Source organism: Aotus nancymaae, unplaced genomic scaffold (assembly GCF_030222135.1).
Source record: "Aotus nancymaae isolate 86718 unplaced genomic scaffold, 86718_ANA_hifiasm-v0.15.2.pri h1tg000058l, whole genome shotgun sequence".
NCBI classification, from domain to species: Eukaryota; Metazoa; Chordata; class Mammalia; order Primates; family Aotidae; genus Aotus; species Aotus nancymaae.
Genome location: NW_026988472.1, coordinates 13,663,685 through 13,691,642, shown reverse-complemented (window position 1 = coordinate 13,691,642; position 27,958 = coordinate 13,663,685). Strand labels below are relative to the sequence as shown.

Sequence of the window (27,958 nt, the reverse complement as noted above, 5' to 3'; positions counted from 1 at the left end):
GAAAGGAGGAAGTCAAATTGTCTCTATTTGCAGACAACATGATTGTATATCTAGAAGACCCCATCGTCTCAGCCCAAAGTCTCCTGAAACTGATAAGCAACTCTAGCAAAGTCTCAGGATACAAAATCAATATGCAAAAATCACAAGCATTCCTATACACCAATAACAGACTTAAAGAGAGCCAAATCAAGAATGAACTGCCATTCACAATTGCTGAAGAGAATAAATACCTAGGAATACAACTAACAAGGAACATAAAGGACCTCTTCAAGGAGAACTACAAACCACTGCTCAACAAAATAAGAGAGGACACAAACAGATGGAGAAATATTCCATGTTCATGGTTAGGAAGAATCAATATTGTGAAAATGGCCATACTGCCCAAAGTAATTTACAGATTCAACGCTATCCCCATCAAGCTACCGATGACCTTCTTCACAGAACTGGAAAAAACCACCTTAAACTTCATATGGAACCAAAAGAGAGCCCGCATAGCCAAGTCAATTCTAAGCAAAAAGAACAAAGCAGGCGGCATCACACTACCGGACTTCAAACTATACTACAAGGCTACAGTAATCAAAACAGCATGGTACTGGTACCAAAACAGACATATAGACCAATGGAACAGAACAGAGGCCTCGGAGGCAACACAACATATCTACAACCATCCAATGTTTGACAAGTTCTTAATGACTTATAAAGAGACTTGGACTCCTGCACAATAATAGCAGGAAACTTTGACACCGCGTTGTTAATATTCGACGGATCAACGAGATAGAAGGTTAACATGGACATCTATGATTAGAACTCAGACCTGGAACAAGTAAACTTAGTGAATATTTATAGAATTCTTCACCCCAGGCCCACAGAACATACATTTTTCTTAGTATCACATTACACCTATTTTGAAAGTGACCACATAATTGGAAGTAAATCACTCTTCAGCATTTGCATAGCATTTCACAGACTTAAATGAAATATTGGTTGGCTGTTTGTTTGTTATTTTCTTCCCTTATTCCTTCCTGTCCCCGCTGTTAAGCACAATTATCGGCATAAAAGAGGTTCTTAATAACTATTTTTAGATTGCATTCCAGCCTGGGCAATAGAGCAAGACTCCTGTTCTCTCTCCCACTTTCTCTTTCTCCTTCTTTCTTTCAAAAAAAAAAAAAAAACAATTGCAGGAAACTGTCATGATAAAGCAAGCTCTTCACAGCCCTCAGACCTTGAGGAGATAATGGTGGAGACTGGGAACAGAGCAGAACCCCCTCTATCTGACGTCACTCTAAATCTATTTGATTATAAGATCATGGTTTTTTTTTTTTCTTTTCTTTTTTTTTTTTTTTTTTTTTTTTTGAGACGGAGTCTCACTTTGTCACCAGGCTTAAGTACAATGGCTTGATCTCAGCTCACTGCAACCTCTCCCTTCTGGGTTCAAGCAATTCTCCTACCTCAGCCTCCTGAGTAGCTGGGATTACAGGTGCGTGCCACCACACCTGGCTAATTTTTGTGTTTTTTTTTTTAGTAGAGACAGGGTTTCACCATGTTGGCCAGGCTGGTCTCGCACTCCTGACCTCAAGTGATCCACCTGCCTCGGCCTCCCAAAATGCTAGGATTACAGGTATGAGCCACCGTGCCGGGCAATGTCTTTAACTTTAAGAAAAAATATATTCAGACCCTACTAGTAGTAGAGATTACAAATCCAGAAAGAAAGATATATACTGACATTAGGAGTCGTAAAAGAAAACCACATGATCTAAATTTCTATCTGCCTTTTTTCTTTTAACTTGAATCTGGCTAAATTCACGGTACATTATTGTTAGTAAGCAAAATAGATTTTTTAATTGTTGCATTTCCTATATATATCATTAAGAATAAGAAAGCTGAAAGTAGCCGTAAGGAAAGAGAAAAATATATTGTGTTTCAGTTTGATAGGTGGTTTAAGATGGCCCTCAAATACTCCTATCTGTTAATATGTATGACCTTGAGTAACATACTTCTAGTCAATAGACTGTCTCAATTTTGAGGAGATGTAATTTTGTCATTAGATTATAAGAGATTGTAGCCTTTGTCTTGCTATCAGACTTTCTCCTTTGGTAGCTTTGTGAGGCAACGTGTCTTTTTTAGGAGACATATCTGAGGTGGGCCTCTGGCTAATAGCCAGCAGTTAACTGAGATCCTCAGTCCAATAATCCAAAAAGAACTGAATCCTGGTTAGGTGCAGTGGCTCATGCTTGTAATTCCAGCATTTTAGGAGGCTGAGGCAGGAGGATCACTTGAGGCTAAGAGTTCCAGACCAGCCTGGACAACATAGCAAGACCTTGTATCTATAAACAGTTTTAAAAATTAGCCAGGTATAGTGGTGCATGCCTGTAGTCCACGTTACTCAGAAGCTGGGGTGGCAGGATCACTTGAACTCTGAGGTCGAGGCTGCAGTGAGCTGTAGTCAAGCCACTGTACCCTACCCTTGGCAACAGAGTGAGACCCTGTCTAAAAATTAAAAAAAAAAATTAAAAAAAAGAACAGAATCCTGAATCCCATCTGCAATCATGTAGTGAGCTTATAAGTGGATCTTACACTGATTGAGTTTTTAGATGAGACTCAGTTCTGGCTGACACCTTGCTTAAAGCCTTGGAGGACACCCTGAAGCAAAAGACACAGTTAAGCTGTGCTTAGATTCCTGGTCCACAGAAAATATGAGATGATAAATGTGTGCAATTAATAAGTATTTCTACTTTCCTATTCATTCTGTTTAGAGCAAATATTTGGGATTTAGAAGGAAAATTTATACTTTAACAGGGTAACTGTCACCTTGAATACTGAATCAAGTTGACCTCGGTGGTGATGCATTATGCTTATATTTCAGATTTGAGCTCCCACTGTTGTTAAAAGGAAAGGAAAATACTTTCTCTTTGAAAGTCTAACCAACCAAAATTCTTTATATAAAAATGGCTTCTCATAGATTAGTTTCTGAGTACATTTTCTACCAATGATCTGAAGTCATCCCTAAGCATATGCAAATCTCTTAGCAACAGAAGATGATTCCAAATGAGAAAGCATTCTGAGCCAACTCCCATGTAAGCATCTGAGCCAATAAAGATGGGGTTTTAAACTTTATTTTTAAAAATATTTAAAATAAAATCATCCTGGGAGAATGGAGCAGTATGTATAAATCTATGAACTGTTTGAATAAGTTCAGTTGTTTCAAGGTTACTTCTTCTGTGTCTAGTATAAATATATTTCAAAAATACATACAGTAAAATGTGGGAAACAGTTTCCGTGGGATCAACATGTCTGCTGCCAGAGAAGTTACATTTCTTGTAAAACAATGCTACATAATGGATGGTGGTGGAGTGAGGCCAGCTGGTTTTAAATATCAAGCTGACAGTGGAATGTGGTATTTAGAAGATAGTCACAGCACAACACACAAGGAGACATGGAGACCTACTGCTTGACAACTTAACAAAAATGCAGTGTGTTCTCCAAAGGATTATTTTAGCCTTATAGATACCTACTTTTTACAAAGTTTCACTTCAGGCTCAATGTGTTTTGTCTGTTATAGGTGAACTCCATGGGAGCATCTGAGAGGTGAAATTCCTTTATAACCGTCCTTTTGCCACTTAATTTTTTAGCTTAGAAGTTTCTGAGTTGGAGTGAATGGAATGATCCACTGTGGTGTGGGAAGAAAATATTAGGGAAGAAAAGAAAAAATAAATTAAGCACAATCACCACTTAATATGCAGACTGACACTGGTGGCTTCACTCAGTCCATCTGCATAGAAGGCTGTTGTATGCTGTAAGCAAAAATAAAATTCTAAGTCCCCAACTGACTGAATAAATCCCTCCTTTTAACCTTTTAATTTGAAAAAAAAAAAAAAAGAGTTCAGATCATGATGGGAAGGAGGGGTCAGATAAAACTGATTATACTCTCCTCCCTTTGAAATTCAAGCATAATTGACCAGCGTTAACATTAAAACAGAGATCTTAAAAGCAACAGAAGACACTCTGTAGCAATAAGATACCAAATTCCAACCTGACTCTAGTATAGTATCACACGATAGATAGCAGGCCCTGAGAAAAATGGAAGTATTTTACCCCAAAATATATTTATTTGACATATTTTTATTTTTGTTTTTCATATTTTTAAACTTATTTTATTTGTTGATAACTATTTGAGAAGTCAAATTATTAAGTTTTGACACATATCTCTAAAGGTTGACAGAAATTTCTTTGATAAAGGTTGAAGCCTGAATATGGGCAGTGTCATTATCCTAACACATTGGAAAATGAATCCATCCATTTTATATCAATACTTCATTGCTTCGTAGGTTGTTTTTTGTTGTTGTTGTTCAAATAGAAAGTTTTAAAAGAACACATATGTGGGCTTTTAAATCCAAAGCAGTGAATTGTGTTCTCAAGGCTTTGCTCCGCTGAGGAAGCCCAGGTTTCTGTTGACAGTTTCTATTTTGTTCCTTCAACATTTATTTTAAGTTCCAGGGTACACGTATAGGATGTGCAGGTTTGTTACACAGGTATGTATTCTTTTGAAGTGTCTGTTTATGTCCTTTCACCACTTCGTAATGTGGTTGTTTGTTTTCTTCTTGTAAATTTGTTTAAGTTCCTTGTAGAGTCTGGATATTAGACCTTTGTCAGATGGATTAAAAAACCATACACCTAAAATCATCTGATCGTTGACAAACCTGACAAAAATCAGCAATGGGGAAAGAATTCCTTATTTATTAAATGGTGCTGGAAGAACTGGCTAGCCATATGCAGAAGATTGAAACTGGACCCTTTCCTCAGGCCTCAAACAAAAATTAACTTAAGGTGGTTTAAAGACTTAAATGTAAAACCCAAAACTATAAAAACCCTAGAATAAAATCTAGGCAGTACCATTCAGGACATAGGCACAGGCAAAGATTTTATGACAACACACCAAAAGCAATTGCAACAAAAGCAAAAATTGACAAATTGCATCTGATTAAACTAAATAACTTCTGCACAGCAAAACAAACTATCATAAGAGTGAACAGACAACAGAATGGGAGGAAATTTTTTCAGAGACCTGTGCAAGACTGGGAATGGGAGAATCTGCCAGGGTCCCCCAAAATGTCCCCACTATGGTTCTATACTGAGGCAGAGAGCCATCTGGACATTTTGCAGAGGTAATTCTCAAATCCAAGGGGACCTCTACAAGACTTAGACTCTGGAACAAGCCAGCACCAGCACCATAGCCCCAGTAGAGGCTGCAATTGCAGTGCCTAGGAGCAGTAAGATTACTCCACCACCCCTCACCAGACAAGGCTCAGCACCAGCTTCTGGCCCAGTGGTCCTGCTTCTTCCTGAAATTGGCCAATGGCTGTGGCCTCCTGTTGTCCTGGGAGGAACGTGTAGGGCAGGGTGGGTTCCTCTCTGCCACTGGTAGCCAGGCAGGCAATGCCTGCTGGAGCTTGCAGCCCAGTGGTCCTGCTTCTGTATGAACTTAGCCAGCAGGAAAAGCCTCCTGTTGTTCCAGGAAGCACCTGGATGGCAGGAAGGGTGGCTCCACCCACCCCTGTCACTGGTAGCCAGGCAGGAAGTGCCTACCAGAGCTTCCAGCTCACCGGTCCCACTTTTGTATGAACTCAGACAGTGGGCACAGCCTCCTCTTGTCCTGGGAAGCACCCAAATGGCAGGGCTGGTGACCCTACCCATTTTCACCATTGGTAGCCAGGCAGGTAACACCTGCTAGAGCTTCTGGCCCAGTGATTTTGCTTCTGTCTAATCCCAGCCAGTGTTTAGACAGCGGGGTACAGCCTCCTATTGTCCCAGGAAGCACTTGGACAGCAGGGTAGGCAACCCTAACCACCCATGGCACTGATAGTCAGGTGGGCAATGCCTGCTGGAACTTTCAGCTCAGCAGTCCCACTTCTGTTTAAACTCAGACAGTGGGTACAACCTCCTGTTGTCTCAGGAAACACCCAGACAGCAGGTAGGTGATTCCACCCATTCCCACCTCTCATAGCCAGATGGGCCATCCCACTAGAGCTTCTGGCCCAGCAATCCTGCCTCTGTCTGAACTCTGTCAGCAGGCATAACCTCATGTTCCCCAGGGAAGCACTTGAATAGTAGATTAGGTGACCACACCTACCCCGACAGCTCCTGGCCAAGCAGAACTTGCTGGCTTGGGTGGTACCTGTGCAGGAGGAGCCTTCACTCTCAGATCACTGAAAGAGATGAGACACCTGGGTTCACAGGCCAGTGGAGGAGTGGGGTGTGCCTTCCTCAACAGGGCCAAGTATTAACAGCAGAATTGACCAAACTGAGCAAAACATCTCAGACCTTGAAGACCAGTTCTCCAAAATAACTCAGTCAGACAAAAATAAGGAATAAACAATAAAGAAGAAGAAACAAAACTTCCAAGAAATATGGGATTATGTATAGAGACCAAATCTATGACCTATTGGTGTCACTGAAAAAAAGTGAGAGAAAGCAAACTACTTGGAAAACATATTTCAGGATATTGTTCACAAAAACGTCTCCAACTTTCCTAGAGAGGCCATCATTCAAATTGAGGAAATGCAGAGAACCCCTGTGGCATACTATACAAGATGACCATCCCCAAGACACATAGTCATCAAATTCTCCAAGATTGAAATGAAAGAAAAAACGTTAAATGCAGCTAGAGAGAAGGGGCAGGTCACCTACAAAGGGAATCCCATTAGGCTAACAGTGGAACTTTCAGCAAAAACCCTACAAAGCAAAAGAGATTGGGGGTCTATATTCAGCATTTATAAAGAAAAGAAATTCCAACTTCTTCAGACAAGTAAATGCTAAGGGAATTTGTTATCACCAGACTTTCCTTACAAGAGATCTTTGAGGGAGTGCTAAATATGGAAAGAAAAAACCATTACTGGTTACCACAAAAACATACTTAAGTAGTAGACCATTGACACTATAAATCAATCACACAATCAAGTCTGCATAATAACCAGCTAACAACATGGTGAGAGAATCAAACTCACCCATGTAGATATTAACTTTGAATATAAATGGCTAAAATGATCCAATTAAAAGGCACAGGTTGGCATGTTGGATCAAGAAGCAAGGCTCAACAGTATGCTATCTTCAAGAGACCCATCTCACATGCAGTGATACCCATAGGCTCAAAGTAAAGGGATGGAGAAAAATCTACTAAGCAAATGGAAAACAGAAAAAAGCAGGAGTTGGTGTTCTAATTTTAGGCAAAACAGACTTTAAACCAACAGCAGTCAAAAAAGGACATTACATAATGGTAAACAGTTCGATTCAACAAGAAGACTTAACTAGCCTAAATATATATGCACACAGGAGCACCCAGATTCATAAAGCAAGTTCTTAGAGACCTATGAAGAGATGTAAATAATCACATAACAACAGTGGGAGAGTTTAACATCACATTGACATTATTAGGCAGACAACTGAGGCAGAAAACTAACAAAGATATTAGGGACCTGAACTTGACAGTTGACCAAGTGGACCTAACAGAACTCTCCACCCAAAATCAATAGAATATACGTTCATGTCATCTGCACATGGCACATACTCTAAAATTGACCACATAATAAGCCAAAAAAAATCCTCAGAACATTAAAAAAACAAAAACAAAACCATACCAACTCCACCCTAGACCACAGTGCAATAAAATAGAAATCATTACTAAGAACATCACTTAAAGCCATATAATTACATGGAAATTAAAGAACATGCTCCTGAATGACTTTTGGGTAAACAATAAAATTAAGAAAGAAATCAAGAAATTCTTTGAAAGTAAAAAGAACAAAGATACAACATACCAGAATCTCTGGGAGACAGCTAAAGCAGTGTTAAGAGGGAAATTTATAGTGCTAAACACCCACATCAGAGAGTTAGAAAGATCTCAAATTAACAACAACCTAACATCAAACCTAGAAGAACTAGAGAAACAAGAACCAACCAACCCCACAGCTAGCAGAAGACAAGAAATAACAAGAATCCAAGCTGAACTGAAGGAAATTGAGACACAAAAGAACCATACAAAAGATTAAGGAATTCAGCACTTGGTTCCTTGGAAGAATAATACTATTTGTAGACCACTAGAGACTACTATGGGCACCTCTATGCACAAAAACTGATCTATGACGTAGAATAAATTAATAAATTATTTGAAGCATCCCACCTCCCAAAATTGAACCAGGAAGAAATTGAATTGCTGAACAGACCAATAATGAGTTCCAAAGTAGAATTCGTAATAAAAAGTCTATCAACCAAAAAAAAAAAAAAACAAACCCAGGACCAGATGAATTCACAGCCAAATTTTACCAGTTGTATAAAGAATTGCTGGTGGCCAGATGTGGTGGCTCACACCTGTAATCCCAACACTTTGGGAGGCTGAGGCAGGCGGATCATGAGGTCAAGAGATCGAGACCATCTTGGCCAACATGATGAAACTCCATCTCGACTAAAACTTTTTAAAGAAAATTAGCTGGATGTGGTGGTGCACGCCTGTAGTCCCAGCTACTTGGGAGGCTGAGGCAGGAGAATCACTTGAACCTGGGAGGCGGAGGTTGCAGTGAGCCAGGATCACACCACTGCACTCCAGCCTAGTGACAGAGCAAGACTCCATCTCAAAAAAAGAAAGAACTGCTGGTACCATTTCTACTGAAACTATTCCAAAAAATTGAGGCGGGAGAACTCCTCCCTAACTAATTCTATGAGGTCATTATCATTCTGATACTAAAAATCTGGCAGAGGCACTACAAAAAAAGAAAACTTTATGCCGATATCCTTGATAAGCATAGATGCAAAAATCCTCAAGAGAATACTAGCGGCCGGGCGCGGTGGCTCAAGCCTGTAATCCCAGCACTTTGGGAGGCCGAGGTGGGTGGATCACAAGGTCAAGGGATCGAGACCATCCTGGTCGACATGGTGAAACCCCGTCTCTACTAATACAAAAAATTAGCTGGGCACGGTGGCGCGTGCCTGTAATCCCAGCTACTCAGGAGGCTGAGGCAGGAGAATTGCCTGAACCCGGGAGGCGGAGGTTGCGGTGAGCCGAGATCGCGCCATTGCACTCCAGCCTGGGTATCAAGAGCGAAACTCCGTCTCAAAAAAAAAAAAAAAAAAAAAAAAAAAAAAAAAAAAAAAAAAAAAAAGAGAATACTAGCAAATCAAATCCAACAGCACATCAAAAAGCTAATTTACCATGATTAACTAGGCTTTTTCCCTGGAAAGCAAGGTTAATGCAACATATGCATATAAATAAATGTGATTCACCACATATACAGAACTGAAAACAAAAAACCACATAATCATCACAATGGTTGCAGAAAAGTCTTTTTATAAAATTCAACATCTCTTCATATTAAAAACCCTCAACAAACTAGGCACTGAAGGAACATACCTCAAATTAATAAGAGTCATCAATGATCAACCCACAGCCAATATCTTACTGAATGGGCAAAAGTTGGAAGAATTCTCCTTAAGACCGGGAACAAAACAAGGATGCTCACTCTCACCACTTCTATTCAACATGGTACTGTGAGTCCTAGTCAGAGCATATCATCAAGCAAGAGAAAGAAATAAAAGGCACCCATATAGGAAGAGAGGAAGTCAAGCTATCTGTTTGCAGATGATATGATTCTATAACTAAAAAACCCCATAGTCTCCTCTTAAAAGCTCATAGATCTGATAAACAACTTTAGCAAAGTTTGAAGAAACAAAATTAATGTACAACAATCAGTAGCATTTCTATACACCAACAACTTCCAAGCTAAGAGCCAAATCAAGAACACAATTCTATTCACAATAGCCACAAAAAGAATAAAATACCTAGGCATACAGCTAACCAAGGAGGTAAAAGATCCCTTCAGTGAGAATTACAAAATACTGCTCAGCAATACTAGAGATGAAACAAGCAAATGGAAAAATATTCCATGATTGTGCATAGCAAGAATCGATACTGTTAAAATGGCCATACTACCCAATGCAATTTACAAATTCAATGCTATTCCTGTTAAACTACCAATGACATTCTATGCAGAACTAGAAAAGCTATTTTAAAATTCATATGGAACCAAAAAAGAGTCCAAGTAGCCAAGGTGATCCTAAGCAAAAAGAACAAATCTAGAAACATCATGTTATCTGACTTCAAACTCTTCCACAAGGCTACAGTAACCAAAACAGCATGGCACTGGTACAAAAACTGACACATAGAGCAATGGAACGGAATTGCAAGCCCAGAAATAAAGTTACACACCTACAACCATCTGATCTTAGACAAAGTCAACCAAAAAAAAAAGCAATGGAGAAAAGATTCCTTATTTAATAAATGTGCTGGGATAACTGGCCAGCCATATGCAGAAGATTGAAGCTGGACCCCTTCTCCACACCACATACAAAAATCAACTCAAGATGAATTATAGACTTAAATTTAAAGCCTAAAACTATAAAAACCCTAGAAGACAATGTAGGAAATACCATTCTGGACATAGGCCTTGGCAAAGATTTCATGACGATGATGTCAAAAGCAATTGCAACAAAAACAAAAACTGGCAAATGGGACCTAATTAAACTAAAGAGGGTCTGCAAAACAAAAGAAACTTTCAACAGAGTAAATAGCCTACAGAATGGAAGAAAAATTTTGCAAACTATGCATCCAACAAAGGTCTAATATCCAGAATCCATCAGGAACTTAAATTAACAAGCAAAAAACTACCCATTAAAAAGTGGGCAAAGGACACAGACACTTTTCAAAAGAAGACATGTATGTGGCTAACAAGCATATAAAAAATGCCCCAAATCACTAATCATTAGAGAAAAAAATCAAAACCATAATGAGATACTATCTCACCTCACTCAGAATGGCTATTATTAAAAAGTTAAAAAAATAACATGCTGGTGAGGTTGCAGAGAAAAAGGAATGCTTATACACTGTTGGTGGGAATACAAATTAATTGAGCCATTGTGAAAAGCAGTATGGTGATTTCTCAAAGAACTTAGAACAGTACCATTCTGCCTAGCAATCCCATTATTGGGTGTATATACCCAAAGGAATATAAGTCATTCTACCAAAAACACACATGCACGTGTATGCTCACTGCAGCACTATTCACAATAGCAAAGATGTGGAATCAATCTAAATGTCCATTAATGTTAGACTAAAAAAATGTGGTTCCTTTACACTGTGGAATATTACACAGCCATGAAAAAGAATGAGATTTTCCTTTTCAGTAACATGGATGCAATTGGAGACCATTATCCTAAGCAAACTAACACAGGAACAGAAAACAAAATACCACATATTCTCACTTTTAATTGAGAGCTAAACATTGAGTACATATGGGCACGAAGAAGGGAATAATAGACACCAGGGTAGAGAGTGGAAGAAGGGAGAGGATAATAAAACTCCCTATCAGTATTATGCCTGTTTAGGTGATGAAATAATCTGTACACCAAACCTCCATGATACATAATTTACCTATCTAACAAACCTGCACATTTACCCCAAACCTAAAATAAAAGTTTAAAAAAAAGGTTACTGGAAATTTCCATTTGCAATTTTGAATGTATTCACTCCTTCCTTCAGTTCTGTCAGATTTTGCATCATGTGAAGATTTGTTGTTTGATGTTTACACATTTGGAATTCGTATGTCTTCTTAGTGAATTGATCCTTTTATCATTATGTAATGTCAATTTTTATCCTTTGTAATTTTTCTTGCTCCTAAGTCTACTTTGATATGAGTATAGATTTTTTGTGCCATGAATAAATTTAAAAAATTTTTTAAAAATATTCTTCTGTATTACATAATCTTAAATTTGTGTTCTGTGAATGTTATAGCATGTATATAATACTTAAGTACAACAGTGGTTGTATAATATATGTAAAATATAATATATATGTATTATAGTGCTGGCAGGTTTATTATTTAAAAGTTTGGGCTGGGCACGGTGGCTCACATCTGTAATCCCAGCACTTTGGGAGGCCAAGGCAGACATATCACGAAGTCAGGAGATCGAGACCATCCTGGCTAACACGGTGAAACCCTGTCTCTACTAAAAATACAAAAAGTTAGTCAGGTATGGTGGCACACACCTGTAGTCCCAGCTACTCAGAAGCCTGAGACCGGAAGATCTTTTGAACCCGGGAGGCGGAGGTTGCAGTGAGCCAAGATTGTGCCACTACACGCCAGCCTGGACAACAAAGCAAGACTGTCTCAAAAAAAAAAAAAAGTTTGGAGACCATTTTTCTAAACTTTCATTCTTCAAACTGTACTATAACTTACACTGTTTTCACTGAATGTAAATAGATACTATTAATAAATTAATAATGAAGGTTTAAATCATCTTGAGAGGATGGAAAATACTAGATTAAGCAAAACTGAACATGTTTTTGCTGCATGACGTTTTGGAGCCTTGTGCTAGTATATATAGTGACCGTCCAAGAGGGGCCACAATATACAATGTTGTCCAAGCTCTGGTTCTTGGAAAAGGTTTGTTAGCTTTATTTTGTGATCAGTCTGTGCCTCATGGTGGTCAGACTTGTGGGAAAAATGCCACATTTGGCTCCTTTTGTGTTTGTAACATCTTGTTAGTATCAAGTCACCAGTATGTCTTTATCATAAATAAAGAGCAGCTTTATTTTATGTTTGTGAAATAAGTGAAATTGCACTAGGCAGCTAATCAAATTCTGACCAGATTGGAGTGTGAATTCATTTTCTTAAATTAATCTAAAATAAATCTAAAACAATACCAAAATAGCACTTTATTTGAATGTCTAACCAAATAATGAGATAACTATGTATGTCTAACTTGTGAATGATATTTTCATCAAAAAATTCTGAGTATTCTGATGTCACATGTGAACATACCTGGATGAATTTTCTTCACTGTTAATTTCTTCCTCTAAGTCTTGTTTATTCTACTAAGTGATGTCTTGAACTAGCATTCCCCTTTTGCTCACCTTTTTCACTGCCTCATTTTAAACTCCCATCCTCTGTTACCTGCTTTTGTGTGATAGCCTCATAACTGCTTTCTAGGCTACCTTACTATTTCTCATTAGAGAAACTTGGTCACTAGAGTTATTTGAAAATAACATAAATGATTCATATCAGTTTCTTGCTTAAAAATTTTCACTGCACAGCATACTGTCCAAATTCTAGGATATTATTCAAACACATAAGACCCTTAAACATCTATCTCTAATCAAATGTTCTTGTGATGCAGAGGCTGAAAAATTTAAATGTACATTTCATAGACTCCCTTGCAGCTAGCATTCTGAATGTATGTAAGGTCAAACTAACCAGATGCACTTGTGTACGATATGGAAGGCAGAGTTTTTCTGAGGCAGCATTAACAGGGGTCTTAATGTCAAGTAACTAGCTTCTTCAGTGTTGAGAGGCAAGATGTGGGGTATTATTTTTTCTGGTGTAGATTATAGCAGTTATGGTGTGATTATGCAGTGGCACCTCTATTGATTGCATCCGGATTGTGGTAGCTTTTAAATTATGGCAGTGGCTATATGCTTCTGGATTCAGAAGTGTCTTGATGTAGAGGAAATAGTAACTTCTTTGGTGGCCCAGTTTTTCAGTTCAGCTTCGGAATTTATTCAAGGAAGCTCAGCTTAGAAATGGTTTCTTCAGTTTTTCCAATGATTCTTAATGATTAAAAAACTAAGTGCTTAATTGTTTCTGAGTCTAAAGTTTGAGATAGACAAAGGTAAGGGATGAAACAACTGGACAGACAGTCAGGTCAGAAAGGACTTAGCATGGCTTGTCATATGGAAATTTGAATTTCTCTTATAAGTAATGGAGATCCATTATATAATTTTAAGTGATATTTTAAGATTTAAATTTTAGCTAGACCAGTACTACTCAAAGCAAGGTCCACACATCAGTGCTGGACCAAGAACTATTTGCAATAGATATACAACAAATATAGAAATTAAGTATCTAAACATTTTTATAGTAATTTGACATTGCTGCCACTTCCAAGTGCGTAATCAGTTGAATTGGACAAAGTATTAGTCTGTTATTTGTTGGAAATTTTAAAAAAAGAATAACATGGTACTGCTCCTTTATTGCAGGTGGTTTGAGAAGCACTGAGCTAGATCATGCTGGAGGTTATGTGGAAGTTAAAATGAAGTGTATACACATGTTCTCACTTATAAGGGAAAGCTAAGCTATGGGTGTGCAGAGGCAAATAGGGTGGTATAATAGACACTGGAGACTCAGAAGGGGGAAAGTTGGGAATAGGGGTAAGGGGTGAAAAATCACTTATTTGGTACAGTGTGTACTGTTTGGGTGATGAGTACAGTAAAAGCCCAGACTTTACCACTATACAATTCATTCATATAACCAAAAACCACCAGTACCCCTAAAGCTATTCAAATAAAAAATTAACAAAAAATAAAATAAAGGCATAAAGAAATAGGGAAATGTCTAGCCAGGACAATATAGTAATTTCACATCTGATATACCACTATAGTCTGAACACATAGCAGAGTGATAAAATGTAAAGACAGAAAGCAAAAAAAGATACAGTCAACTCAGCTCTGAAAATAAGAAAATGGAACAGAAATGTGAAGCTGTGAGTAAAATTGAAGTCCTGAGGTGCTGAGCTCCAGGTTGAGAAACAGAAGCAGCCATTCAGGATTTTAGTGTCTATGAGGAATAAATTACGTCGTGATGTTATGTTGGTACTAAATTCAGTGTTGTCCACAAACCTTTTTCTTTTAACCTTGATCTTGAAAAATAGTTTAGCTGGACACAGCTATGTTCTTTCAGCTCCCCATTACCTTCTGGGTTAACCTCTTTTGGATAACGAATGTGATGTCAGTATGTCTTTAATCTGTCTATTTTTTCCCAGATAGCTTTAAGATATTTTCTTGGTCTTTGATGTACCACAGTTTCACTATAGTGTGTCTGGCTGTATTTTCTGGATTTCTTTTTATTTATCCAGCTTGGGACTTTGTATGGTTCTTAATGTCATTAGCTTTTAAAACATTGTCTCTCTTTCAGGTTCTGTATTCCCTTCTTTTGGAAATTATATTAGAGACATGATGAACATTCTTATTCTATTCTATATGTATTACCACTCTGCATTTATATATTTTGTTTTTTGTTTTTACTTTAAGTAATTTTTTCTTTTTTTTTTTTGAAGGAAAATTTGCATTGTTTTAATTATTTTTATTTACAGAAAACTCAGCAGTGTACATTTAACCCAGTTTTGTGGCAAGTTCTTTAGCCTTTGCCTTTTCAAGCTTGGCGATGCGAGCCACAGACTTGGGACCCAGGACATTGCCTCCCCAGTGACGGTGGATCTCATCATATCTGTCATTGTAATTGGTGCGGATAGCTTCCACCAGCTTAGCCAAAGCACCTTTGTCTTCTGAGTTAACGTGTGTGAAGGCGACAGTGGTACAGGTCTTCCTGTGGGAAGGCCCTAGTCTTGCCTTCCCCTTGATAATGCAGTAAGGGACTCCCATTTTACGACACAGGGCAAGCAAAAAGACAACCAGCTCAATGGTATCCACGTCATGTGCAATCACCACCAGCTGAGCTTTCTTGTTCTCCACCAAGGTGGTGACAGTGTTAACTCCTGCTCGAAGGACAGGTGGTCTCTTAGTGGGGACGTCCCCTTTGCCAGCCACTTTCTTCTTGGCCCGGGCCAACAGCCTCTGCTTCTTCTCTTGCTTTGTCTCTGGTCTGTACTTGTGGGCCAGCTTAAGCAGCTGAGTAGCTGTTTGGCGGTCCAGGGCCTGGGTGAACTGGTTAATTGCAGGAGGTGCTTTCAGCCACTTACAGAGGATGGCTCTCTGCTGCTGCAACCTGATATAGCGGGGCCATTTCACAAAGCGGGTGAGGTCTCTTTTGGGCTGGATGTCCTGTCCAATGCCAAAATTTTTAGGCCTTTTCTCAAATAGTGGATTCTTCTTCACGACAGCAGGGGCCGGAGCCACCTTCTTTCCCTTGGACTTCTTTCCTTTTGGCATCTTGGGCGGCGGGAAGAGCTTAAGTAATTTTTTCATACCACTCTTCTAAATCAGCAGTACTCTCTTCTGCTATGCATAGTGTTTTGTTTATCATATCCATTGATTTTCAACTTCAAAAACTGTATTCTTCTGAGAGTTTTGTTTCACTGGTTTTCAAATCTTTCTATGTTTTTTTCTTGATAATAGTATATCCCTTTTCATGATTTTCAATTTTATTTGAGAAAGGGTCTCACCCTGTGGCCCAGGCTGGAGTGCAGTGGCATGATGCCAGCTCACTGCAGTCTCAAACTCCCAGGATCAAGTGATACTCCTACCTCAACCTCATGAGTAGTTGGGAATACAGCCACACACCACCATGCCTGGCTAATTTTTTTTAAAAAAATTTGTGGATGTATAGTACGTGTATATATTTATGGTGTACATGAGATGTTTTGATACTGGTGTGTAATGTGAAATAAACACATCATGGAAAATGGGGTATCCATCCCCTAAAGCATTTATCCTTTGAGTTACAAACAATACAATGACATTCTTTAAGTTAGTTTAAAATGTACATTAAGTTATTATTGACTGTAGTCACCCTGTTGTGCTATCAAATAGTAGGTCTTCTTTATTTTTTCACCTAACATCTCCACTTAACCTAACACACCCATTACCCTTCCCAGTCTCTGGTAACCATCCTTCTACTCTGTGTCTATGAGTTCAATTGTTTTGATTTATAGATCCCACCAATAAGTGAGAATATGCAATGTTTATCTTTCTGTGTCTGGTTTGCTTCACTTCACATAAAGAGCTCCAGTTCTATCCATGTTGTTGCAAATGAATGGATCTCATTCTATTTTATGGCTGAATAGTACTCCATTGTGCATATATACCACATTTTATTTATCCATTCATCTGTTAATGTATGCTTATGTTGCTTCCAAATCTTGGCTATTGTGAACAATGCTGCAACAAACATGGGAGTGCAGGTATCTCTTCGATATACTGATTTCCTTTCTTTGGGGTATATACTCAGCAGTGGAATTGCTGGATCCTATGGTAGCTAAATTTGAAGTTTTTTGAGGAACCTCCAAACTGTTCTCTATAGCGGTTGCAATAATTTACATCCCACCAACAGTACACAAGGGTTCCCTTTTCTCCCCATCCTTCCCAGCATTTGTTATTGCCTGTCTTTTGGATATAAGCCATTTTAATTGGGGTGAGATGATATCTCATGTAGTTTTGATAGGCATTTCTCTGATGATCAGTGATGTTGAACACTATTTTGTATGTCTGTTTGCCATTTGTATTTTTCCTTCTGAATAATGTCTATTCAAATCTTCTGCCCATTTTTTAATTGTATTATTAGATTTTTTTGTCCTATAGAACCGTTTGAGTTTCTTATATATTCTGGTTATGAATCCCTTGTCAGATGGATAGTTTGCAAATATTTTCTCGTATTCTATGGGCTGTTTCTTCACTTTGTTGATTGTATCCTTTGCTGTGTAGAAGCCTTTTAACTTGATATGATCCAATTTGTCCATTTTTCTTTGGTTACCTGTGCTTGTCGGCTATTGGTCAGGAAATCTTTGCCCAGACAAATGTCCTGGAGATTTTCCCCAATGTTTTCTTGTAGTAGTTTCATAGTTGGAGGTCTTAGATTTAAGTATTTAGTTCATTTTAATTTGATTTTTTATATGGCAAGAGATAGAGGTCTAGTTTCTTTCTTCTTCAGTGTATGTTCTTGGCATCTTTCTTGATAATGAATTCACTGTAGGTGTGCTGATTTGTTTCAGGGGTCTTTATTCTATTTCATTGGCTTATGTTTCTGTTTTTTATGCCAGTACCACACTGTTTTGATTACTGTAGCTCTGTAGTGTAATTTGAAGACAAGTAATGTTTTGTTCTTTTTGCTTAAGATAGCTTTAGCTATTCTGGTACTTTTGTGGTTCCATATAAATTTTATGATTTTTTTCTATTTTTATGAATTATCTATTGCAAATAGAAATCCTTTTAACATTTTATTTTCATATTGTTCACTGTTGTCATATATTAGTTTGGTGCAAAGGTAATTGCAGTTTTTGCCATTACTCTCAAAGGCAAAACCCGTAATTGTTTTTGCACCAACATAACAGAACTGCTACTGATTTTCATATGTTGATTTTGTATCCTGTGACTTTACTGAATTTGTTTATCAGATATAATAGTATTCTTGTGGCGTCCTTAGGTTTCTCCAAATATAAGATCATGTCCTCTGCAAACAAGGATAATTTGACTTTATCCTTTCCATTTTGGATGGCCTTTATATCTTTTCTCATCTGATTGCTCTGGAAGCTGAGTCTTCCAGTACTATGTTGAATAACAGTGATGGCAGTGGGCATCCTTGTCATATTCCAGATTTTGGAGGAAAGGCTTTCAGTTTTTCCCCATTCAGTATGATACTGGTTGTTGGTCTGTCCTGTTTGGCTTTTATTAGCCAAATGAAAGAGGTAGGTTCCTTCTACCTCCAGTCTTTTGAGTGTTTTTATCATGAAGCGATGTTGAATTTTATCAAATACTTTTTCAGCATCAACTGAAATGATCATGTGACTTTGATCCTTCATTGTGTTGATATGAGGTATCACATTGATGAATTTGTGTATTTTGAACCGTCCTCACATCCTTGGGATAAATCTCACTTGGTCATGATGAATGATCTTTTAAATATGTTGTTGAAATTGGTTTGCTACTGTTTTGCTGAGGATAATTACATCAATATTCATCAATTATATTGGCCTGTAGTTTTCTTCTTTTGATGTGTCTTTGTCTGGTTTTGGTATAAAGGCAACTGTTCTCATAGAATCAGTTTGGATGTACTCCCTTTTCCTTTATTTTTTGGAATAGTTTGAATAAGATTGGCATTAGTTCTTTAAATGCTTCATAGAATTCAGCAGTAAAGCCATTGGGTCCTGGGATTTTCTTTACTGGGAGACTTTATTACGGCTTTGATCTTATTACTTGTTATTGGTGTGTTCAGGTTTAGGATTGCTTCATGGTTCAATATTAGTAGTTTATATGCCTCTAAGCATTATTCCATTTCTTCCAGATTTTCTAAATTATTGGCATATCATTGCTCACAGTAGCCACTAAGATCCCTTGAATTTCTGCAGTATCAGTTATAATGTCTCATTTTGAATTTCTGATTGTATTTATTTGGATCTTTTCTCTTTTCTTAATTAGTCAGGCAACAGTTTTGACAATTATGTTTAACTTTTCAAAAATCAACTTTTTTTCCATTGGTCCTTTATATTCTTTTTTTCATTTCAATTTCATTTATTTCTGCTCTGATCATTATTATTTATTTTCCTCTACTGATTTTTAGGATTTGTTTGCTCTTTCCTTTCTATTTCTTTAAGATGCATCATTAGATTGTTCATTTGAAGTTTCCCCCCTTTTTGATGTAGGCACTTATAGCTATAAACTTCCCTCTTAGTATTGCTTTCACTGTGTCGCATAGGTTTTGGTATGTTGTGTTTCCATTATCATTTGTTTCAAGAAATTTTTCAATTCCCTTTTTAATTTCTTCATTGACCCACTGGTCATTCAGAAGCATATTGTTTAATTTCTGTGTATTTGTATAGTTCCCAAAATTCCTCTGGTTATTGATTTCTAGTTTTATTCCATTGTAGTCAGAGAAGATAATTTATAGCATTTCAATTTTTTGGAGGGTTTGAATACTTGTTTTGTGGCCTAACATATGATCTATTCTTGAGAATGTTCCATGTGCTGAGGAAAAGAATGTGTATTCTGTAGCTGTTGGATGAAATGTGCTGTAAATATCTATTAGATCCATTTGGTCTATAGTGCAGATTAAGTCTGATGTCATTTTGTTGATTTTGTGTCTGGAAGATCTGTCCAATACTGAAAGTGGGATGTTGAATTGTCCAGCTATTACTGTATTTGGATCTATTTCTGTCTTTAGCTCTAATAATATTTCCTTTATGTATCTGGGTGCACCAGGGTTGCATGCATATATATTTACAGTTGTTATATCCTCTAGCTGAATTGACCCCTTTATCATTATGTAGTGACCTTTTTTGTCTCTTTTTATAGTTTTTGTCTTGATATCTATTTTGTCTGATGTAAGTATAGTGACTCCTGTTCTTTTTGGTTTCCATTGGCATGGAATATCCTTTTCCATCCCTTTATTTTCAGTCTCTGTGTGTCCTTATAGGTGAAGTGTGTTTCTCGTAGGCAACAGACCAGTGGATATTGTTTTTTTATCCATTCAGCCACTCTGTGTTTTGATTGGAGAGTTTAGTCCATTTACTTTCAATGTTATTATTGATAAGTAAGGACTTACTCCTGCTATTTTGTTATTTGTGTTCTGGTTATTTTGTGGTCTTCTCTGCCTACATTCTATCCTTCCTGTCTTCCTCTGAAGGTCATTTTTCTCTGGTGATATGATTTAGTTTCTTGCTTTTTATTTTTGTGTATCCATTGTATGATTTTCATTTGAGGTTTCCATGAGTCTTGCAAATAGCATCTTATAACCCCTTATTTTAACCTGATAAAAACTTAACACTATTTGCATAAACAAACAAGCAAAAAGAAAATGAACAACACCTCTACGCCTTCACTTTATCCTCCTACGTTTTTACGTTTTGTTGTTTCTATAGATATCTTATTGTACTATGTCTTGAAAACTCATTATAGTTATTATTTTTGATTGGTTCATCCTTTAGTCTTTTCATTTAGAGTAAGAGTAGTTTACATACTACAGTTACAGCATTATAATATTCTGTGTTTTTCTCTGTACTTACTATTACCAGTGAGTTTTGTACCTTCAGGTGCTTATTTATTGCTCATTAATGTCTTTTCCTTTCTGATTGAAGTACTCCTCTTAACATTTCTTAGGACAGATCTGATGTTGATGAAATCCCTCAGCTTTTGTTTGTTTGAAAAGTCTTTATTTCTCCTTCACGTTTGAAGGATATTTTCACTGGATATACTATGCTAGGGTATAAGTTTTTTTTCTTTCAGCGCTTTAAATACATCATGCCACTCTCTCCTGGCTTGTAAGGTTTTCACTGAAAAGTCTACTGTGATGTATTGGAGCTTTTTAATCATTTTAATATTTTTAGAGAGTTTATATGCAATTTTATTACATAAATTTCAAAAGAACAATATTCTTATTTATGTTTCATTCTGATTCTTATTCATGGTGGCTTATGTTCTTGTCTTCATTGGAATTTTTATTGTGAGTTCTTGCTTTGTATGAAGGAAGTCCTTTCTGTGTGGAAATTATGCACAACCCATATTGAGGAAAGGACTTGTCAGAGAATTCTTATATTTTTCCCTTCCAGTCCTCCTGAAGTAAAATGAACCTGAAACTACTTTTCCACTTTAAAAGATACTTTATTAACAAATAATACCTGTATATATTTATAAGTATAAAATGATGCTTTAATACATATATACATTCTGAAATCAGCAAATTGGCCTAATTAATGTATCAATAACATCATACACATGTCATGTATTATTTGTGGTAGAATTATTTTTCATTTTTAAATTTTTATTTTATATTTGAAAATGTACAAGGAAATTATTATTGACTATAGTCACACTGTTGTGTTATCAAATACTAGATCTTATTTATTCTTTCTATTTTTTGTACCCATTAACAATAACCACCTTCCCCCATGACCCCACTACTTTTCCCAGCCTCTGGTAACTGTCATTTTACTCTGTATCTCCATGAGTTCAATTGCTTTCATTTATAGCTCCTACAAATAAATGAGAACATGTGATGTTTGTCATTCTGTGCCTGGCTTATTTCACTTAACATAGTAACCTCCAGTCCCATCTATGTTGTTGCAAATGACAGGATCATTCTGTTAAAATGGCTTAAATCTAAGCCTTTTTAACTGGAGTGAGGTGATATCTCTTAGTAATTTTGATTTGCATTTCTCTGATGATCAGTGAGCTGCGCCTTTTCATATGCTTGTTTGCCATTTGTATATTTTCTTCTGAGAAATGCCTATTCAAATATTTTGCTCATTTTTAAATTGGATTATTAGATTTTTTTCCCATAGAACTGTTCGAGTTTCTTATATATTCTGCTAATGAATCCCTTGTCAGATGGATAGTTTGCAAATATTTTCTCCCATTCTGTGGGTTGTGTCTTTACTTTGTCTTTCCTTTGCTGTGTACAAGCTTTTTAACCTGATATGATCACATTTGTTTATTTTTGCTTTGATTGCCTGTGTTTGTGGAGTATTGCTCAAGAAATGTTTGCTTAGACCAATGTCCTGAAGATTTTCTCCAGTGTTTTCTTGTAGTAGTTTCATAGTTTGAGGTGCCTGTGCTTGTGGAGTATTGCTTGAGAAATTTTTTCTCAGACCAATGTCCTGGAGACTTTCCCCAATGTTTTTTTCCAGTGGTTTCATAGTTTGAGGTCTTATATTTAAGTGTCTAATCCATTTTTATTTCATTTGTGTATATGATGAGAGATAGGGGTCTAGCTTTCTTCTTCTCCATATGGATATCCAGTTTTCCCAGCACCGTTAATTGAAGAGATTGTCTTTTCTCCCATTGTATATTCTTGGCACCTTTGTCAAAATGAGTTCACTGTAGGTGTGTGGATGTGTTTCTAGATTATCTGTATGGTTCCATAGGTCTATGTACCTGTTTTTTGTTTGTTTGTTTGCTTTGTGCCAGTACAATACTGTTTTGATTACTATATAGCTCTGTAGCATAACTTGAAGTCAGGTATATATGGCTTTTATTATGTTAATATATGTTCCTTCTATACCCAGTTTTTTGAGGGTTGTTATCATTCTTCCACTTTTGTTCTTTTTTCTTAGGACAGCTTTACCTATTCTGCATCTTTTGGGGTTCCATATAAATTTTAGAATTGCTTTTCTATTTCTGTGAAGAATATCTTTGGTGTTTTGATAGATATTGCATTGAATCTATAGTTTTCTTTGGGTAAAATGAAAATTTTAACAATATCTATTCTTCCAATTCATGAACCTGGAATAGCTTTACATTTCTTGGTGTCCCCTTCAATTTCTTTCATCAGCATTTTACAGTTTTTATTATAGAGATGTTTTACTTATTTGCTTATTTTCTAGGTATTTAATTTTAGCTATGGCTATTCTAAATTAGATTACTTTTTATTTCTTTTTTGGATTGCTCAGTGTTGGCATATAGAAATGCTACTGATTTTTGCAGGTTGATTTTGTGTCCTGTGACTTTACTGAATTTGTCTCCCAGTTCTCATGGTTTTCTTGTGGAATCTTTATGTTTCTCCAAATATAAGATCATATCATCTGTAACCAAGAATAATTTGACCTCTTCCTTTCCATTTTGGGTGCCCTTTATTTCTTTCTCTTGTCTGATTGCTTTAGCTAGGACTTTCAGTACTATGTTGAATGACAGTGGGGACAGTAGGCATCCTTGTCATGTTCCATATCTTACAGGAAAGGTTTTCAGTATTTCCTATTCAGTATGCTGCTTGCTGTGGGTCTGTCATATATGGCTTTAATTATGTTAATGTATGTTTCTTCTATACCCAGTTTTTTGAGGATTATTATCATAAAAGAATGTTGAATTTTCTCAAATGCTTTTTTCAGCATTAATTGAATTGATCATATGGTTTTTCTCCTTCATTCTTTTGATATGAGTTATCACACAGATTGATTTGCATATAGAGAACCATCCTTACATCCCTCAGATAAATCTCACTTGGTCATGATGAATGATCTTTTAAAAATGTTATGGAATACAGTGTGCTTGAATTTTGTTAGGAATTTTTTAATCAACACTAATCAGAAATATTGGCCTATAGTCTTCTGGTTTTGGTGTGTCTTTTTTTCTGGTTTTGGTATCAGATTAATACTGGTATTGTAGAATGAGTTTGGCAGTATTCACTTCTCTATTTTCTGGTCTAGTTTTAGTAGGATTGGTGTTAGTTCTTTCAATGTTTGGTAGAATTCAGCAGTAAAGCCATTTTGTTCCAGGCTTTTATTTGCTCAGATTTTTTATTATAGCTTTGATCTTATTACTTGTTGGTCTGTTCAAGTTTTGGATTTTCTCATGGTTCAATCATGGTAGGTTGTATGTTTCTAGGAATTTATCCATTCCTTCTATATTTTCCAATTTATTGGCATATAGTTGCTCATGGCAGCCACTAATGATCTTTTTAGTATCTGTGGTAACAGTTGTAATATCTCCTTTGTCATCTCTGATTTTATTTATTTGGGTCTTCTCTTCTTTATTTCTTAGCTTGGCTAAAGGTTTGTCAACTTTGTTAATCTTTTCAAAAATCAACTTTTTGTTTTATATTGTTCCTTTATTATAATTTTATTTATTTCTGCTCTTACTGTTATTTATTTTCTTCTACTAATTTTGGGTTTGGTTTGCTCTTGCTTTTCTTTTCTTTTTCTTTTTCTTTTTTTTTTTTTTGAGTTGGAGTCTTCCTCTATTGCCAGGCTGGAGTCCAGTGGTGCAATCTTGGCTCACTACAACCTCCACCTCCCATGTTCAAGCAATTCTCCTGCCTCAGCCTCCCAAGTAGCTGGGATTACAGGCGCACACCACCACGCCCAGCTAATTTTTGTGTTTTTAGTAGAGATGGTGTTTCACCATTTTGGCTAGGGTGGTCTTGATCTCTTGAACTCATGATCCACCTGCCTCAGCCTCCCAAAGTGCTGGGATTACAGGCATGAGCCACGACACCTGGCGTTCTAATTTTTTAAGATGCAGCATTAGGTTGTTTATTTAAGGTTTTCCTACATTTTTGTGTACGCACTAATTACTATAAAGTTTCCTATTAGTACTGCCTTCATTGTGTTCCACAGGTTTTAGTATGTTGTGTTTGCATTATTTAAGAAAATTTTAAATTTCCTTCGTTATTTTTTAATTGACCCTCTGGTCATTCAGGAGCACATAGTTTAATTTCCATGTGTTTGTATCATTTTCAATATTTCTTTTTTTATTGATTTCTAGTTTTCTTTCATTGTGGTCAAAGATGTTTGCTATTATTTCAATTTTTTGAAAGTTTTAAGACTCATTTTGACTTAACATATTGTTTATACTTGAGAATGATCCATGTCCTCAGGAAAAAAAAACTGTGTATTCTATAGTTGTTGGATCAGATGTTCTGTAAATATCTATTCGATCCATTTGGTCTATAGTGCAGATTAAGTTCAGTGTTACTTTGTTTATTTTCTGTCTGGAAGATGTTTCAATGCTGAAAGTGAGATGTTGAAATCTCCAGTTATTATTGTATTGGGGTATATGTCATTAGCTCTAACAATATTTCCATTATGTATCTGGCTGCTGTAGAGTTGGGTACATACATATTTACAATTGCTATATTCATTTGCTGACTCAACCCTTTTATATTATATAATTACCTTCTTTCTCTCTTTTTAAAGATTTTGTCATGAAATCTATTTTGTCTAAATATAGCTATTCCTACTCCTTTTTGATTTCCATTGGCAAGGAATATCTTTCTCTATTTCTTTGTTTTCAGTCTATGTGTTCATAGATGAAGTTTCTTGTAGGCAATAGATCATTGGGGCTTCTTTTTTCATCCATTCAGCCACTTTATGTCTTTGATTGGAGAATTTAGTCTATTTACATTCAGTGTTATTATTGATAAGTAAGGACTTACTCCTGCCATTTTAAAAATCATTTTCTTGTTGTTTTGTGGTCTCTCTTTTTTCTTCCCTTCATTCCTGTATTCCTTTTGTGATTGTGATTTTCTCTGCTGGTCAGATGTAATTTTTTACTTTTCATTTTTTGTGTATCCATTGTATGATTTTTGATTTGAGGTTACCATGAGGCTTGCAAATACTATTTATAATTCATTATTTTAAATTGATGACAACTTAGCAGTGCTTGCAAAAGCAAAAACAAAAAAATGCAAACACACAAAAAGAAAACTAATGAAAACTCTGCACTTAAACCTTTTCCCCTCAATTTATGTCTTTGTTTTAACATTTTGTTTCTTCTTATGTCTCATTGTACTGTCTATGTCTTGAAAAGTTGTTGTAAAAGTTATTATTGTTCATTTGTTCATAATTTTGTGTTTCTACTTAATAGATGCATGGGGTTTTTTTTTGTTTCTCCTCTAATTTATTTTATTTTGTTAACTTTTATTTTAGGTTCAGAGTATATGTGAAAGTTTGTTATTTAGGTAAGCTATTGTCATGGGGGTTTGTTGCAAAGATTACTTCATCACTTATGTACTAAGCCTAGTTTTTTCTACTGTTCTCCTTCCTCCTGTACTCCTCCCACAAGTAGGCCTCAAGTAGAATGTTTGTTCCATTCTTTGTATTCATGAATTATCATCATTTAGCTCCCACTTATAAATGAGAACATGCAGTATTTGGTTTTCTGTTTCTGCATTAGTTTGCTAAGAATAATAGCCTTCAGGTCCATCCATGTGCCCACAAAAGACATGATATTCTTTTTTATGGTTGCATAATATTCCATGGTGTATATTACCACATTTTCTTTATTTAATTTGTCATTATGGGCATTTAGGTTGATTCCATGTCTTTGCTATTGTGAATAGTGCTGAAACAAAGATTTGTATACATGTGTCTTTATGGTAGAGTGATTTATATTTCTCTTGATATATACTCAGTAATGAGAGTGCTGGGTCAAATGGTAATTCTGCTTTTAGCTCTTTGAGGAATAGCCATTCTGCTTTCCCAATGGTTGAATTAGTAGACACTCCCACTAACAGTATATAAGTGTTCCCTTTTCTCTGCAACTTCACCAGCATCTGTTATTTTTTGACTTTTTAATAATTGCCATTTTGACTGATGTGAGATGGTATCTCATTGCGGTTTTGATTTGCATTTCTCTAATGGTTAGTGATGTTGAGCTTTTCCTCATATTTTGTTGGATGCATGTATGTCTTCCTTTGAAAAGTGTCTATTCATATCCTTTGTTCACTTCTTAAATGGGGGTAGTTTGGTTTTTTTCATGTAAATTTGTTTAAGTTTCTTATAGATGCTGGATATTAGACCTTTGTCAGATGCATAGCTTGCAAATATTTTCTTCCATTCTGTAGGTTGTCTGATTACTCTGTTGATAGTTTCTTTTGCTTTGCAGAAGCTCTTAAGTTTAATTAGATCAAATTCCCCAATTTTTGTTTTTATTGTGATTGCTTTTGGTGTCTTTGTCATGAAATCTTTTCCTGTTTCTATGTCCAGAATGGTATTGCCTAGGTTGTCTTTCAGGTTTTTTATAGTTTTGGGTTTTACATTTAAATCTTTAAACCATCTTGAGTTGGTTTTTGTATATGGTGCATGAAAGGGGTCCAACTTCCATCTTCTGTATATGGTTCCCCATTTATCTCAGCATCATTTGTTGAAGAGGGAGTCTTGGCTTTGTCAAAGATCAGATGGTTGTAGGTGTATGGCCTTGTTTCTGGGCTCTGTATTCTGGTCCAGTGGTCTATGTGCCTGTTTTTGTACCAGTAGCATGCTGTTTGTGTTACTATAACCCTTTAGTATAGTGTGAAGACACATAATGTAATGCCTTCAGCTTTGTTCTTTTTGCTTATAATTGCCTTGGCTATTTGGGCTCTTTTTTAGTTCCATATACATTTTGAAATAGTTTTCTCCTAGTTCTGTGAAGAATATCATTGGTAATTAACTAGAAATAGCATTGAATCTGTAAATTCCTTTGGGCAGTATGGCTGTTTTAATAATTTTGTTTCTTCATATCCATGAACATGAGATGTTTTTCCATGTTTTTCCTGCCAATTACAGTGTTAGAATTTTTTTTTGTACTTACTATTACCAGTGAGTTTTTCTTTCACATTGCTCATTAACATTATTTTCTTTCAGATTGAAGAACTTCCTTTAGCATTTCTTGTAGGACAGGTCTGGTGTTGATGAAATCTCACTATTTTTGCTTTTCTGGAAAGGTGTTTATTTTTCCTTCATGCTTTAGGGATACTTTTGGCATAAATGTTATTCTGGG

At 36.3% G+C, this 27,958-nt stretch overlaps 1 protein-coding gene across 1 annotated transcript; it reads right to left on the bottom strand.

Moving 5' to 3' along the window:
• Positions 1-15,146: 15,146 nt before the first annotated feature.
• Positions 15,147-15,985, bottom strand: LOC105714249 (large ribosomal subunit protein eL8-like). Its single transcript, XM_064364609.1, has one exon. The coding sequence runs from the start codon at positions 15,983-15,985 to the stop codon at positions 15,209-15,211; it is 777 nt and encodes a 258-aa protein (XP_064220679.1). The 3' UTR covers positions 15,147-15,208.
• Positions 15,986-27,958: the final 11,973 nt, after the last annotated feature.

Excerpts from the sequence above, each read along its gene's own strand:
- LOC105714249 (XM_064364609.1), bottom strand. The coding sequence starts at position 15,985 with ATGCCAAAAGGAAAGAAGTCCAAGGGAAAGAAGGTGGCTCCGGCCCCT.